The sequence below is a fragment of the Juglans regia genome, chromosome 10 (assembly GCF_001411555.2).
Source record: "Juglans regia cultivar Chandler chromosome 10, Walnut 2.0, whole genome shotgun sequence".
NCBI classification, from domain to species: Eukaryota; Viridiplantae; Streptophyta; class Magnoliopsida; order Fagales; family Juglandaceae; genus Juglans; species Juglans regia.
In genome coordinates this window covers 12,614,770-12,629,250 of record NC_049910.1, presented here as the reverse complement: position 1 = coordinate 12,629,250, position 14,481 = coordinate 12,614,770, and the positions used below count along the sequence as shown (strand labels likewise).

The 14,481-nt window shown below is 39.0% G+C and overlaps 1 protein-coding gene across 2 annotated transcripts; it reads left to right on the top strand.

The window, feature by feature from the left end:
- Nucleotides 1-5,693: 5,693 nt before the first annotated feature.
- Nucleotides 5,694-13,518, top strand: LOC109011652 (arogenate dehydratase/prephenate dehydratase 1, chloroplastic-like). Of its 2 annotated transcripts, XM_035694298.1 has the most exons (11): nucleotides 5,695-6,378; nucleotides 7,235-7,302; nucleotides 7,413-7,505; nucleotides 7,722-7,922; nucleotides 8,117-8,197; nucleotides 8,296-8,391; nucleotides 10,532-10,609; nucleotides 10,683-10,772; nucleotides 10,846-10,913; nucleotides 11,871-11,952; nucleotides 12,938-13,518. In XM_035694298.1, the coding sequence occupies exons 1-11, from the start codon at nucleotides 6,105-6,107 to the stop codon at nucleotides 12,992-12,994; spliced, it is 1,188 nt and encodes a 395-aa protein (XP_035550191.1). In that variant the 5' UTR covers nucleotides 5,695-6,104; the 3' UTR covers nucleotides 12,995-13,518. The 2 variants fall into 2 exon arrangements, 1 of the variants encoding a protein (XP_035550191.1); XR_004802495.1 differs by lacking the exon at nucleotides 12,938-13,518 and having other exon boundaries at nucleotides 5,694-6,378; nucleotides 10,846-11,000; nucleotides 11,871-11,943.
- The last annotated feature ends 963 nt before the right edge of the window (nucleotides 13,519-14,481 follow it).

Genomic DNA, 14,481 nt, shown 5'->3' with positions numbered 1-14,481 from the left:
GCCCTTCTTGTGGCGGCGGTTCTTCGCGACCTTGCAAGCCTTCTATCCATCGTGAAGATGCTGTGGCAAACCCTAACATCGAAGGAGACGCTTCTCGCTCCATCTTCAAGGGTCATCGCTGGGTTTCCACCCTCTCTCATCGAGAACTGGATGCTACGAGGGACCACTTCAATATTCCCAATTTAGTGGGGCAATCATTGCCTGGCCAGCAACATGGAGCCCGTGGATGTCAGAGGTATGACAATCTTTGTTGTCCTCTATTTGGCTATGTTTTCAATGGGGCTTCGTTTGCCTTTTGTGCAGCTCGTTTGTGAAGCCTTAAGCCTTGCGCCGACCCAATTGGTACCTAATGCTTGGTGTATTTTGATGGCCTACTATATTCTGTGGTGGAGGGTCCTGGAGCCCACTAGTGATGGTTATCCCGATCTTACTACTCGAGAGTTTCTCTCTCCATGGGTTTAGGCGTTTAGATGGGAACCTTTGTAACTTTAGGTCCCGGAGCAAATTGGTGTAGTTAGAGCGTAAGTATTCCCATGCCAAAGATTGGCAGAAGAAGTTTTTTTTTGTTTCGGGTAGGGGATGGGAATTTCAAGCAGATGAAGCCTCACATCGAGAATTCCCCGTTCGAGTGTCTTGGTCGCCCGTTCCTGACGAGCGTGACTTTGAGATTTTGTTGTCTCCTAGAGAAGAAGTTTAAATCCACCTGGTTCAATCTTGGGTAATGGCTAACATCAGGCCCACTTGGTCTGACGCTCTCTTGATGCCCACCAACATTGACAGACTCCTGATGGTACCTAGCTGGGCCCGTGTGCTTGGTCGCGAAATTTTGGTTGCCCCCTCGCCGGCGGAAAAACCTAAAAAGGGGGCCACCTCCGGAGGTGGGAGGTAAAAAGAAGAAAGCTCATCGTGTGGCCAAGTTGTCGGACTCATCTAGCTCTTCCCGGGGTGTCCCTTTTCCCCCATCCAGCAAGTGAAGGGGAGGGGTCGATGAACCCTCCAGTACCCCGGTCTAGTTCGTTGGACGACATCATGGACTAGATAGACGCCAAACTAGACTTCATATTGGAGGTTGAGGAGGCCTTGAGATCGGAGGCTCCCTCAGGAAAAGAGGTCAAGACTTCTAGACGAGTAGTCAATCCAGAAGGGGCCCCTTCTCTGGAGGGGGATGATCTTGTCTTTGTTCTGAACCTGGACTTCCTTAATGCCCCTCCTATGAGCGGCCTTCCTTCCTTACAAGACGAGTTTGGAAACTTGTTTCATCTTGAAGATGCTGGTGAGCCTTCTCTTGTTGCCTCGACTGCTTCGGGTGGGGACACTCCTGAGTTGCCCTTTATCTTCCCGAACTTATCTTTCGCCACCGGGAGCAGGGTGTCAATCCCTTTCTCACCCTTCAGCACTTCCCCAAGGGTGTCAATCCCTTCCAGCTGGTGATCGTCAAACTAGCCCTCCCAACGGCTCTTCATTCCTGGAGGATGTTGTTGTTCCCCAAGTCGACTAAACAGCTGGGACGTCTTCTTCGGTGACAATCGATCCCTCACCTCACACTGTTCAGGAGTCATTTACCTTGGAGGATGCTGTTGGGGTTTCTTTTTAGATTCTAAGTGGTCGCCATGATGCTTCCTCTTCTCGGCCTGATAACTCGTCTCGGGCCTTCAGATCACGTCGTGATGAGGCTTTCTGCTCTAGTGAGCTTCACTCTTCTTTTATTTTACCTTTTCATTAAGTTGTTATCTCCTTGTCCTAATTGGGCTTTTGTAGGGAGTTGACAAGTTGGCTACTGTGTTGGTGGAAGACCATATGGAGCTTGAGGAGGAAAACGACTTCATGTGCTCATTCATTGGCTCTCTCCAATCAGAGTTGGCGAGCGCAATGGAAGAAGCTGCGCGGCATAAGGCTAATGCCATTGAGAGGGAGGCTGAACAAGACAACCTAGCCGCCCACCTGAGCGATGTGGAAAAAGAGGTGGAGGAATTGCTCGCTGCGAAAGCTTACTACATTACCTGCCTGACTGCCTCTGAGGAAGAACGTTGGGAAATCAACACCTGGTTGAGCATAACTCAAGGCGAGAAAGTTAAGGCGGAGCAGGATTTGGCTGCCGCTAAGAGTTCTCTTAAGGAGAACGATTGCCACTTATTGAAGTTGAGTAAGAGCTAGGAGACATGCAAGAAAAATTTGATTGCTTCCGAATCGAAAGTATACAAGCTAAATTAGGAGCTAGGCCACTCGCAAGAGCAGATTAATTGCCTTATTCCTCAAATTAACTCTTCTCGTGCCATCCGAGACCGTGTCTTTGGCCTTGGGCTTCAGGCTCGGGATTAAGCAGTTGTGAGAGCTCCTACTTGCACATCCCGAGACAGATTTCTGTAACTTGAGGTGGAGAGAGATAAGGGCCAGTCTTGCCACCTACCACTACTTTGACTTTATTAGGCGAGATGTTATGTTGGACGCCTTCCCTCCTCCTCGTCTCCCTTGATGTTTTGTTTCGGCACTTTTTGTTTTGTTGAGTTTCGGTCACTACCCCTTAGTAAGTGTATATTTTGAACTATGGTTTATATTAAGTAAGATGAATGTTTGCAATCGAGAAATTTTTGCCTTTGTTTTGTTCCTAAGGACCTTTATTGATTTATAGAGTGTGAATGTAATTGGTTCTTGTCTTAGTCATGTGGAGTCAAGTTAAACAAGAACAAAGAAACCAAAAGATGGGATTAGCTTATCCAAAATTCAGTCATGTGGTATGGTGAGTGGTTGGAGAGTTTCTCGACCGTGTAGCCTTGACGAAATGTTTAGCAGGAGAGTTGATCGATAGTCTAACCTTGGCGAGTGGAGTGTAGCGGGAGAGTTACTCTACCGCTTAACTCTAGCCAGTGGCGTAATGAGAGAGTTGCTCGACCGTGTAGTTTTGGTGAGAAGGTGTAGCGGGAGAGTTGCTCGATCGTGTCATTTTGGCTAGTTGAGTGTAGCGGGAGAGTTACTCGACTACTTAACTCTGACGAGTGACGTTCCAAGAGCCCTAAAGTGTCAAGATTAATAAAGAAAGGATATGATATGAATAACTGAGCTTACCGAAAATCCCTCGGTAAGAATAATATTTCATAAAAAAATGTCTTAGGCATAAAAATATCTTAAACATAAAATATCCTCAAATGCACAATGTTCCAAGGGTAAGGCAATTCACGCCCTGCTGCGTCCGTTAGGCAATAGGGTCCCTGACAACTACTACCTATGACTACGTATGGCCCCTCCCATCTTGGACCCAACTTTCCTTCTTCTGCATTAATCACCCCGATCTCTTTTAACACTAGGTCGCTAACCTTGAAGAACCTTGGTCTTACTCTTTTGTTGAAATACTGTTTCGTCTTCCTTTTGTAGGCAACCACGCTTGTCTCGGCACTCCCTCTTCTTTGCTCCTCTAGCTTCCTTCCATTTTCATCGGAATCGAATTTGAGCTTCTTGTGGCTTGGTATCCCCACTTCTACAGATATCATGGCTTTGGTTCCCTATGCCAGGGAGAAAGGAGTCTCTTCTGTTGACGTCTTGGGTGTTGTCCTGTACGCCCACAAGATTTCAGGGAGTTCATCCGCCCACGCCCCTTCTTTTCGCCTACCTTCTTCATCAATATCCCCTACTATGGTCTTGTTGATCGCTTTGACTTGTCCGTTTGCCTGTGGGTGTCCGGGAGATGAATACTTTGAGCAGTCATAGTTGTCATTGCCTTAGCTTCTACCTACTTGGTGAAATAGTCGATGGCGAAGATGATGAATTTGGTTCCTCCTTTGCTCGGAGGCATATGACCGACCAAATCTATCCCCCATTGAGCAAATGACCATGGGGCCGTTATCGACTTCAATTCTTTAGGGGGCATGCTCGGGACTGGTGCGTGTAGCTGGCATTGGACATACTTTTTTATGAACTCCTTTGAGCCCTGCAGGGCGTTGGGCAAATAATAGTCTACTCTCATGACTTTCGCAACCAATGACCTTCCTCTTGAATGATTTCCACAAACGCTTTCGTGTATCTCCCTCATCACATACTCGGCCTCATCTTTTGATATGCATCTTAGTAATGGGCTCGAAAAATCCCGTTTGTACAGTATTCTATCTATCAAGGTGAACCAAGTTGTCCTATTTTTGACTTTCCTTGCCTCCTCCCGGGAAGCAGGTAGCTCTTTATACTTTAAGTACCTGATGATGTTATCTGCCCATCCTGGCAAGTTTCCTTCGATCCCAAAAACTTCTTCCCCTATGGCCATTGTGTCTACTATTCTGAGGATTACTTTCCATGACAACATTTGTTCCTGTCCTGTCGATACCGCTCGTGCTAGCTGATCTGCCTTCCAGTTGTCCTCTCTGAGAATTCATTCGATCCGAAAATACTAGAACTGACGGAATTTCTCTTAGACATGATGAATGTAAGTTTGTATGATTGTTTTTATATAATACCTTTGTAAATGTATCAATACTCCTTTATTCATAAGAGAGCACATGTATATGTACTTGATCATGTCTTACAGTTCAGATCTCTTCCTATGCTTCTCTGATTCGCTTTCAATGTACATTAAGAGAACCTTCATTTTGGTTAAGTGATGTCGATGGGGGGAAAGAGTTGGCCATTTAGTGTCTAGAGTCTACATAATGATTGACACGACTACCTTTCGTCGTTTTTATTTTTATTTATAAATTCTATCACTTTGATGTAAGCATCTGTTCAATTAGAATCCGTTTAGATATATAAATAGTTTATCTCATTTTATTTTATTTTACTTATTTTATTATTATAATTTGTTAAAATTTTTATATAAAATATAACTAATAATCAATTTTTTTAAATATTAAAATAATAATAATATTAAAAAAATAATATTTTATTTAATTTTTAATTTTTATATAAAATTATCTTTTTTTATCACACTAATTACGATTGATTTCTCAATGGCTGAGTTTTATTCCACCCAAGATCATTTACCAAAAAGACTAATGATATACTTGTAACTATTTTATAAACGATTTTACAATTAATCAATATGGTAATATTATTTTATTGAAATAATTTTTAATAAAAAAATCTATTCACAATCCTACATCACACATATATTTTTATTTTTTTATTATTTTTTTCTTAATATGTATATAGTGTAAGACTGCTAAGTAAGAGAATTCATTTTTAATTTTACAAAACTACCCTTTCAAGTAGGACAAAACATACACAAGGTTAATCCTAAAAAACTTGGACAAGAAACAATTCTCGTGACAAAACATTTATGGATGATCTGAGTATGCGTTTTTAAGACTCTTTGATTCTAATTTTATGTTATATTTCATGGAACAGAACGGAGTGGACAGCTCCCATATTGAATATTCTATTCCCACATCACATGCTCTCCTTCCTTCTCTTGTCGTTACCTTCGTAATGGGCTAATCCCACGCCTCATAAAGTCTGCCTGGTGCCCCCATCTAACGGTTAACTTTCCCCCAAAGATATTCCATTTCGTCCATGAACGGACACGATGTTCTCTCCTAAATATAAATATTACTGATTGCTTCGATCTACAAATTCCCAGTTTCAGCGCAGAGCATCGCCGACACGTTCAATAATTCTGTCAGCGGAAATGAAATATACACACTAATGGCGATTTATGAGTTTGGGTAGTGAAAAAATAACTAAATTTTTATTTATTTATTAATTCATTACAACATGAAACGGATAGTTCGAGAAAGAACCGGATCTGTCTGAACAAGTCGCTTTAACAAATTTCCTAGTATCAACGTTGTGTGTGTGTCTGTGTGGAAACGCTAAGCAGATCTGTCAATTCCGTCTCAAAGTCTCTTTGCTGATACACGTTCGGTTATCCATCTGAACAGGTCTCATTCATAGAAAGCAATGGCATTCTTCACCTAATTTTCACGCGCATTTATGCTCACCTATTCGACGTAAGTCCCCAACCAACACTTCCACTCCTACTCCTACTCCTACACCCATGCATCGTTATAAGCCTTCTTGCGTTCCGCTACACGGTTAACACATTCCTGAATCCCGGTCTTCAAAATCGTCTCTGATGTCACTCAAACTTAGAATGCATTGCTAGAAACATATTTTTGTTTCTTTAGATGGCTTTGAAGGCTATGGTTGCTTTTGGGGGCTCAAGTCCTCACGATTTGGGGTCTAAGCCATCTGAGTTGGCATTGAGTTGGATTAATAGATCAGGGGAAGTGTGCAAATGGATTCGTTTTGGTGGCTTCTCGAGTTTCTCGGCTTGCCGGGCCATACGGTCCGTAGAAGACGGGAACACGTCGAAGCGGGGCACCGAGTTGCAACGAGTAATTGAACAGACGGGGAACGATGTTTCAATGAGATTGCAAAAGGATTTGAGCTCATTGCCAAGTGGGTTATCTTTTTGCAGTTTATCTGATTTATGGATTTTATTAAGTTTCGAACTTTCTAATTTGTAAGTTCTAGGATTGCGTACAGGTTTGGGGTCATTTCAGTGTGCCATTTATTCGAAGTTTGGTCACTACATGACTTTAGAATCTTTGAATATGCACATTCTCAGGAAGCGAGGCCTACTTTTTAGTGGTCACTTCGTGGGACTTGTACGGTTGACTATCCATGCCATACCTATGCAGTTAATGCAAAACCGGATTTTTAACGAGCGTGGAGGGCATACTTGTGTCTAGACTTGACCCAATTGAAAATTCACGAGGAGTTTACGCTGGTTAATTGTTAAGAATACATCAACTGTAAGCAAACTTAAGATGGCAAATCATCCAGAAAATGTAAGACAGTATCACTGTATAAATATAGACCATAGGACTGGAATTTAAAGTTTGATCTCAGAGATTTAAAAGCTTTTGAGTCAATATGGAAAAAGAGAGGAGTTTTAAAAGAGTAATTGATGATTACATGCTATCTACCACGGGATTTGATGAGTTGTAGCTGTTTGGAAACTAGGTGAGATGAATAAAGCGCGGCTATGGCAATAGTCTCATGCCTGAACACGGAATTCTTTTACTAGTAAGGAGTAGAAAGCCGTTTCCATCAAATAAAGGCCGAGTGTATCTTTTCGAAAAAGTTACTCTAAAAAGGACATAAATATTACTACTATGCTTGATTCGTTTTTTTGTTCTAGGCACTGTTAAGCATACTGTACTTTGTGTGTAACATCTCGTCTTTGATAAGTTATAGTTGGATGAATGCTGACTTTGTGCAACTTTCTACTCAATATTCGTGACAAACGCAGAACCATTATCTATATCTGACCTTTCTAGTACTGCTGATGATGGTTCGAAGGTGCGAATATCATTCAAGGTATTGTATTTTCTCAGTGGTTGCTAGTTTGTACATGTAACGATAAGATCGATATTGCTTACTGCTAAAGATTTAATCCACTGTTATTTTGTTGAATCTTTCATGCACAGGGGTTTCCAGGGTCATATAGTGAGGATGCTGCACTCAAAGCCTACCCTAAATGTGAAACTGTTCCTTGTAACGAGTTTGAAGATGCAATTAAGGTTTAGTATGACATAATATTATATCTGTAGGCTGAAGTTAGGACATAAAAAAGAATGCAATCCGTCACTTTTCTTAACCAGCTTTTGGAAATAGTAATCTGATTACATAAGTGGCATCCAGTATTTTAATCAAGGCAATATGTAGCTGGTGCAAACAACTGATAAAATAAGTTGGTACAAGTCCTTGCTTCATTCATTTTTGTGCATCATCTGTAGGCTGTTGAACTATGGCTGGCTGATAAAGCAGTTCTCCCAATTGAGAATTCTTCAGGTGGAAGTATTCATCGCAATTACGATTTACTCCTTCGTCATAGGCTTCATATTGTAGGTGAGGTGCAGTTGGCTTTTAATCTCTGCCTTCTAGCCCTGCCAGGTGTCAGAGCAGAGCACTTGAAACGTGTTATAAGCCATCCACAGGTAAATCTTTAATTTCTCTTCCTCTCTCTCTCGTTCCTGCAAGGAGAAGAGGGTGCAGAGGAGTATAAAAGACGGGTCTATCCCTTTTTTTGCATATGAAAATTTGTAATATTGACATAGCTTACTTGTTGTTTAATCTGCATGGTCCAAATGTTCGTCTTTTCCTCGTTTAAAACTTGAAAGTTCTTGTTTAGGCACTCTCCTCAAGTGATATTCTCCTGAGTAAGTTAGGTGTTGCCAGGGAAAATATGGATGATACAGCTGGGGCCGCTCAGGTGATTGATTGACGTCATACCTGTTTTGATTTGTTCCATATCTTGCCACAGTGATTTTAATTAAACCCCATTTTGGTTTAAACTCAATTTTGGTGTAGTATGTAGCCTCAAACGGCCTGAGAGATGCTGGTGTTGTTGCAAGTGCTCGAGCTGCAGAAATCTATGGGCTTAACATACTTGCTGAAGGAATCCAGGTTAATTTTTCCGTTTCATTTGCTGTATGTTTCTAATTTATGCCTTCTTACCACCACTTGGTTGTGAAGAACTTGGACAAGAAGAAAGATATCAAATAAATTCTACTTTTGCTCCTCCAATATTTATTGATGTTTCCATATTCATCCTTATTTTTCTAATTGCATCAATGCAATCATCCAATTTCCATATCATATCAATTTTCTTATTCTGACCAAATCTATTTACACTGGCATGACTCTCTTATGTCTCATACTTGAGTAAATAAATATCCATGTGACATATATTACCATTTGGAATGAACATGTACAGTAGAACTGCCAATTTTATTAACAAATGTAATAAATATGAATTTTTTTTTCTTGCTTTTCCTCCAAGCACTAACCCAAGACACTTCCATCCTCCACTGTATCAACAATCGAAACCCTACAATTCAGACTTGCCAAAACAATGGCATAATCTTTGTGTTGCCCATGAAGTATCTGTTGCTTCGTGATGACTGCCAAACAATTTGGTGTTGTCATTCATAATGCAAAGGAAGCCTTGGCTGTTGATCTAGATGAGGCAGTCAATCGGGGGTTGGGACATGGATGCATTCTTGTGGCTACGTTTGTTTGGGTGATTTGGCAGCTGGACATCCCTTTGGCAAGTAATTGATTGTGGATGGACAATTGTTGTGTGGTTTTTATTGGGCTTGCTTTATAATTGGTCATGGACTTTTGGTAGTTAGAGGATGTGTTTGGATTTGGTGATACAATAGTTTTAATGTGATAGGGATTTGGAGGAATCGTGTTTTCAGTAGGACCAAAAAAATGGGGTGATGGTCGGGGGTGGGGGGGCAAGGGGAGAAAATGTCTTTACTAGATACAAATTTTGAACTAAAACTCTTTAGCTAGATTCACTTGGGATATAGCCAACTTCTTTGTAAAAGAATACAGTGGCATGCCACAAACAGCTTGTAAATAAAATTTATATATTCTATTTTGTGGGACCTTGAATTCAAACTTATCCCTTGATTATGGCAAATTTTGAAGCACGCTTACCAGAAGAATACTTTCCCAAAATGAAAGCAAGTGGGTATTTTTTTTCGTATATGAAAAATGGATAAAAATTTAGAACCTTTTTAGTAGACATTGCATATACCATTGCCACACAAACTAGTTAAGTCTTGTGGTTTTAATAACATGTGACTGATTTTCTTAATTTAAGAGACTTCAAGGGAAGGAAAAAATTGAAAGTGTTAGAAGCTGGATGGCGACATTTCTACAATTAGAAAGAAAGGGATGAAATAAATTTATTGGTGAAATTTTGGGGGACCAAAAATGTACTTTACTTTTTTGTTTTTCCCCTAAACCACATCTAACTGATAGGGCTTTTTCTCTTGGAGAAGACTGGGCTCTCAAGCTTCAGACACTAGTTTTTCTGCTTCTTTGCTTTATACTTCCTTTTACGTATGCAACTTTTATACTAGTTGTAAGCATGGTATTCCTCCGCTAAAAGGAAGGGTTGATTAATAAAACATGGGATCTAATCCTCTTAAAAATAAAAACCACAATAGCTGCAGCTCTAACTAAAATAATTTAAATTATATGACTGTTTACTTCTTTGAAATCAAGATATCTCCTGAGAATACTATCACTAATTCTATAAATATAAAGGAATTAATCCATTATTGTACACTAATTATTATTATGCTCATTAATAATTTTTCTTACCATCAGTTTAATTGCTAAACTTTTTATTTTCAAGAACGCCTGTGTCATATGATGATTGTGACCTCTCCTTCAATTGAGGTTTCATCAGGAGAGGCAAAAACTTAGCTGGGGGACTCGCATCACCACAGTCTACATATATGATTTGAGATTTCTTCCCGTGCAGTTGGGTTATTCCTATTTATATCATCAATAAAATTCCTGTTTACCGATAAAAAAATGATTTCAGATTTCTGTAATGTTAATCCAGAATGCCTAAGCTACCTTATGTGTATTTATTTTGACCATTTACTTTTAAGGTATTCTTTTTGATTTGAGGCGAGTTAGTCTCACTGAACAAATTAATCCCACCAAATTGTACTTAGTTTTGAGGATATGTTTTTCATAAGAAATGCTACTTACTTCTTATTCAATTCCACGGCATATACAGGATGACTCTGATACTGTTACTCGTTTTCTGGTACTTGCAAGGGATCCAATAATTCCAAGAACTAATAAGCCCTTTAAGGTAAGAGATTTGGATTTTTTTTGGGTTTACCCATTAATTTTTTAATGTTGAATATCCCCATCCTTGATTTCAGACAAGCATTGTGTTTACTTTGGATGAAGGCCCTGGAGTTTTATTTAAAGCATTGGCAGTGTTTGCACTGAGAGACATAAATTTGACAAAGGTATCTATGGAAATGAGTTGTTTTAATTACTCTGTAGCGTTGGCCATGAACTTTGATCTCCATGCAATTTCAGATTGAAAGTCGGCCACAGCGTAAACAACCATTAAGGGTAGTCGATGACTCCGACACAGGGAGTGCCAAGTGAGTCTATCTTCACAACTTTTGAGGACCAGATCTATACCAAAAGTGCCCCATTAGACAATGTCATGTGGTTGGTTTAAACAATAAGTAAGAGTGTATTGGGGTGATTTTTGTCAAATGTATGTTTTGCAGCAATGCATAATTGTTGCACATGCTTATGCATTTAACTTTGACTAACTAGAAAATGAGTGCAGCAAGGCATGGCTTTCATTGTGTCTAAAGACAACCAATCATTTTCTTATGCTGTTGCACTTGGCATTTTAATTTAATTTAACCTCTTCATTTATTCTAATTGTGGGATTTAACTTCAACATTAAGATATTTGAAGCCTTGACATATTTTAACCGTTGCATCTAGAGAACCAGCATATTTTCCTTTTTGATAATTATCACAAAAGTAAATAATCTCTATCAAGAAAAACAAATCTCACGGGTTGCATCATTGGCCTATTTAAGCCCGCATAGTTTCCTCTCTCTCTCTCAAGTTAACTTTGGTCACTTCTCCCGTAACAAATCACTAACCCTTTTCTCTATCAGATATTAAGCAGTTGCAAAGAATATTGTTCTTCAGATCTTGATTGAATTGCGGAGAAAATAAATATCTTAGCTGCCTTTGGCAATTATCACTTAAGGAGTAAAGATGCTGCCATCACAACTATAGCATAGCTAGTGATGTTTTATATACCTTGAGGGAAGCCAATGCTATTGGAATATAGGGGCAATACACCTCCTTTCTTCTATTTCTATCAGAAGCACATCCTACCTATCAAATTATTGTTCTTAATCTTTGTTTCTTCAATTATTTCAAAATGTCAATATTTAGTTTGAGAGCATCATTGACTACATTGAACATCTATTACTTTGTGCTCTTCTTAACTTGATGAAGGACGAGTTCTTTTAAATATGAGTTGAGAATGAGAAAGCCCTTGCTTTTTGATTAAATCATTTGTGGTTGCAGATATTTTGACTACCTGTTCTATATTGATTTTGAGGCTTCTATGGCAGAGCCGCATGCACAAACTGCTTTAGGACATTTACAGGTTTGCTTTTTGTCACTCTCCACTGCACAAATTATGCCTTCTTATGCTAGTTGTCTTGTCATCACTCAAAATCTAATGACGCCTTGACTGAATATATTCAGCATTTTCCATTCTTTGATAATCCAAAAATTCTCAAACTGCATCTGTAGATTTTAAGGTTGAAAGCCCAAAAGATTCCTCTCTGTCTGTCTGTCTGTCTCTCTCTCTCCTCCCACTTCTACGTGCATACATGTATGTATGCCGCATGTATGTTCATAAACTCTGGACCCGCCATTAACTTTTGTAATGGACAGCAATGCTTCTTGAATCTGTCCATTCTATGCTACTTTTAACTTCAGCTAGGAAAAATAAAATTCCCATCCTTAGTTCTCTATCTCGTTGTTAGAGGTCAAGATGATTTTCTCATCAATCTGCAATCCATATGTTTCTAGCCCTCCATTAGTATGTAATCTCTGTCCAACATTTGAGTTAAAAACCCTCTCTCTCCTTTGTTAGGTTTTTACTTTTAGGATTGCTAAAGTAGTTTTGTCAATGCTAAAATTCTACAGTGTAAGCCATAATATCGCTGACTCGTGCTTAAACTATATACTGATGTCTTGCCAGGTCTTATTAATACATAGCAGCATCCTTGTAGGTTGGCATTGATAATTATTTAGTACTGATGCTTCACACTGTTGGTCCACATTATTACTCTACAAAAAGCAAATGGAATTAGATCCTCTTGAGTTTCTGTCCTAACGTTTAGGTTCTAGAGTGTGAGAGAGAAATATATAAATTGGCTCCCACAAAATTTATTGTTGCGTGTGTGAATAATCTCCCAGACCAAATTAAATACTCAATAAATGTTATGGGGGTGTACTTCATGTTTCTGTCTCTCTCCCACTACCCAAACTTTAAGAGATCTAAATAAGCAAACATTGTGCTTTTCTTGAACTCACCTTCTTTTGAGTTTTGCATCACAATGTTATTTCTATTTCTTTGACAGGAATTTGCAACATTCCTTCGGATACTTGGTTGCTATGCCATGGAAACAATTCTATAGTTTATGTATTCTTTGCCAGCCTTCTTGTGTTAAGCCTTTGGCCTGGAGGGTTTGTCCAATTTATGAATGGTCTTTGAGGTCTCTGTGTAGATGAGGAAGGCTACTTCACCACCAGTTTGTGTTTGATGACACGGATTGAATGGTTGGTCTCAAATCCCTTACTGCTTAACCAAAAATGAGCCATTTGATACCATGGACGTGGGAGGAGGGATGGACTGTCTGTCTCTTTTATATGAGCATGATGGATTTTCTATTAAAGACAATATCAAGGATTTTGGGACACAGGATTCTACAAAGAACATAATAATTTCAGATCCATGCTTGGAAGCAATTGGGTACTTGGGGGAGTTTTTGACCGTAATCAAGAGTTGATATTTGATTTTTGTGTCGTTTTCTCAAGGGAAATTGATTTTATTTTATTTTTGAGAACGCTTTGAATCTTTCATCCTGTTTATTTTGAAATCTTGATGTAATCTAGAAAGTCAGCTCTCCAATGGGGCAATGGTTAAACATTCTGTTCATCACAGGATCTGTCCTATCTTTGATGTTGTACTCTCTCTCTCTCCCCGCTTATGATATGAAAGACTAATGATATATATACAATTTTTTTAAAACTCTTTTTACAATCTTGTTTGAAATGGAGGTTGGTATGTAAAGTTTGAAAGCAATTTAGAATTTTTGATGAAGTGGCATTATTTTATTTGTTGGTTGTAAAATGAGATGTAAAATAGTTATATGAATATCAAAGTGTTTGTGAGGGTGAAATGTCATATTCATTGCGCAGAAATTAACTTTATTCTACTACATGGGGATCATCTGTATGTTGCTAGTGCTAATTAAGCTAGTGGGCAACTTGGTTTGGGATCCGACAGCGATAGGCAAGAGTACTAGTGATGGCGATGGTGAGTTGTGGTGGTAAATAGTGTTGATGGCTTACTGTTGATAATACTGGAGGTGGTGAAAGTTGTTAGGAACGATAAGAGAAAAAAAAAAAAAAAAAAAGGAAAAGTGAAAACTAATCACACATAAACCTTGGTTTATATGTTTCAACAACGTGCCTACGACTATGGAGTTGCAAAAAATTTCGGTTGATAATTAAATATACAATGCGGCTGCCGTACAAGTGTATTATGCAATATATATAGTAGAAAAAAGATATTTGCAACCGTAAATTATGCAACTGTCGCATAATCGTTTTGAAAAAATTGAATAAAATATGGGATCAACATGAAAAAAAATAATTTTTTAATAATAGACATTTTTTTTTTTTAAAACGATTACGCGACGTTTATGTACTTCACGATTATACGTAGAATTTCTTTAAATAGTAAATCTTAATTAGCGGGTTGGGTCAGATAAAGATTTAAGAGCCGAAAGGGGTCAAACTGTTCTATCAAAAACCGCAACGGATCCTTGTGGCTTGGGTCATGAACTGGGCTGCCGCATACAGAGAACTATGCTCACACCAAGAAACCTAACAATATTGT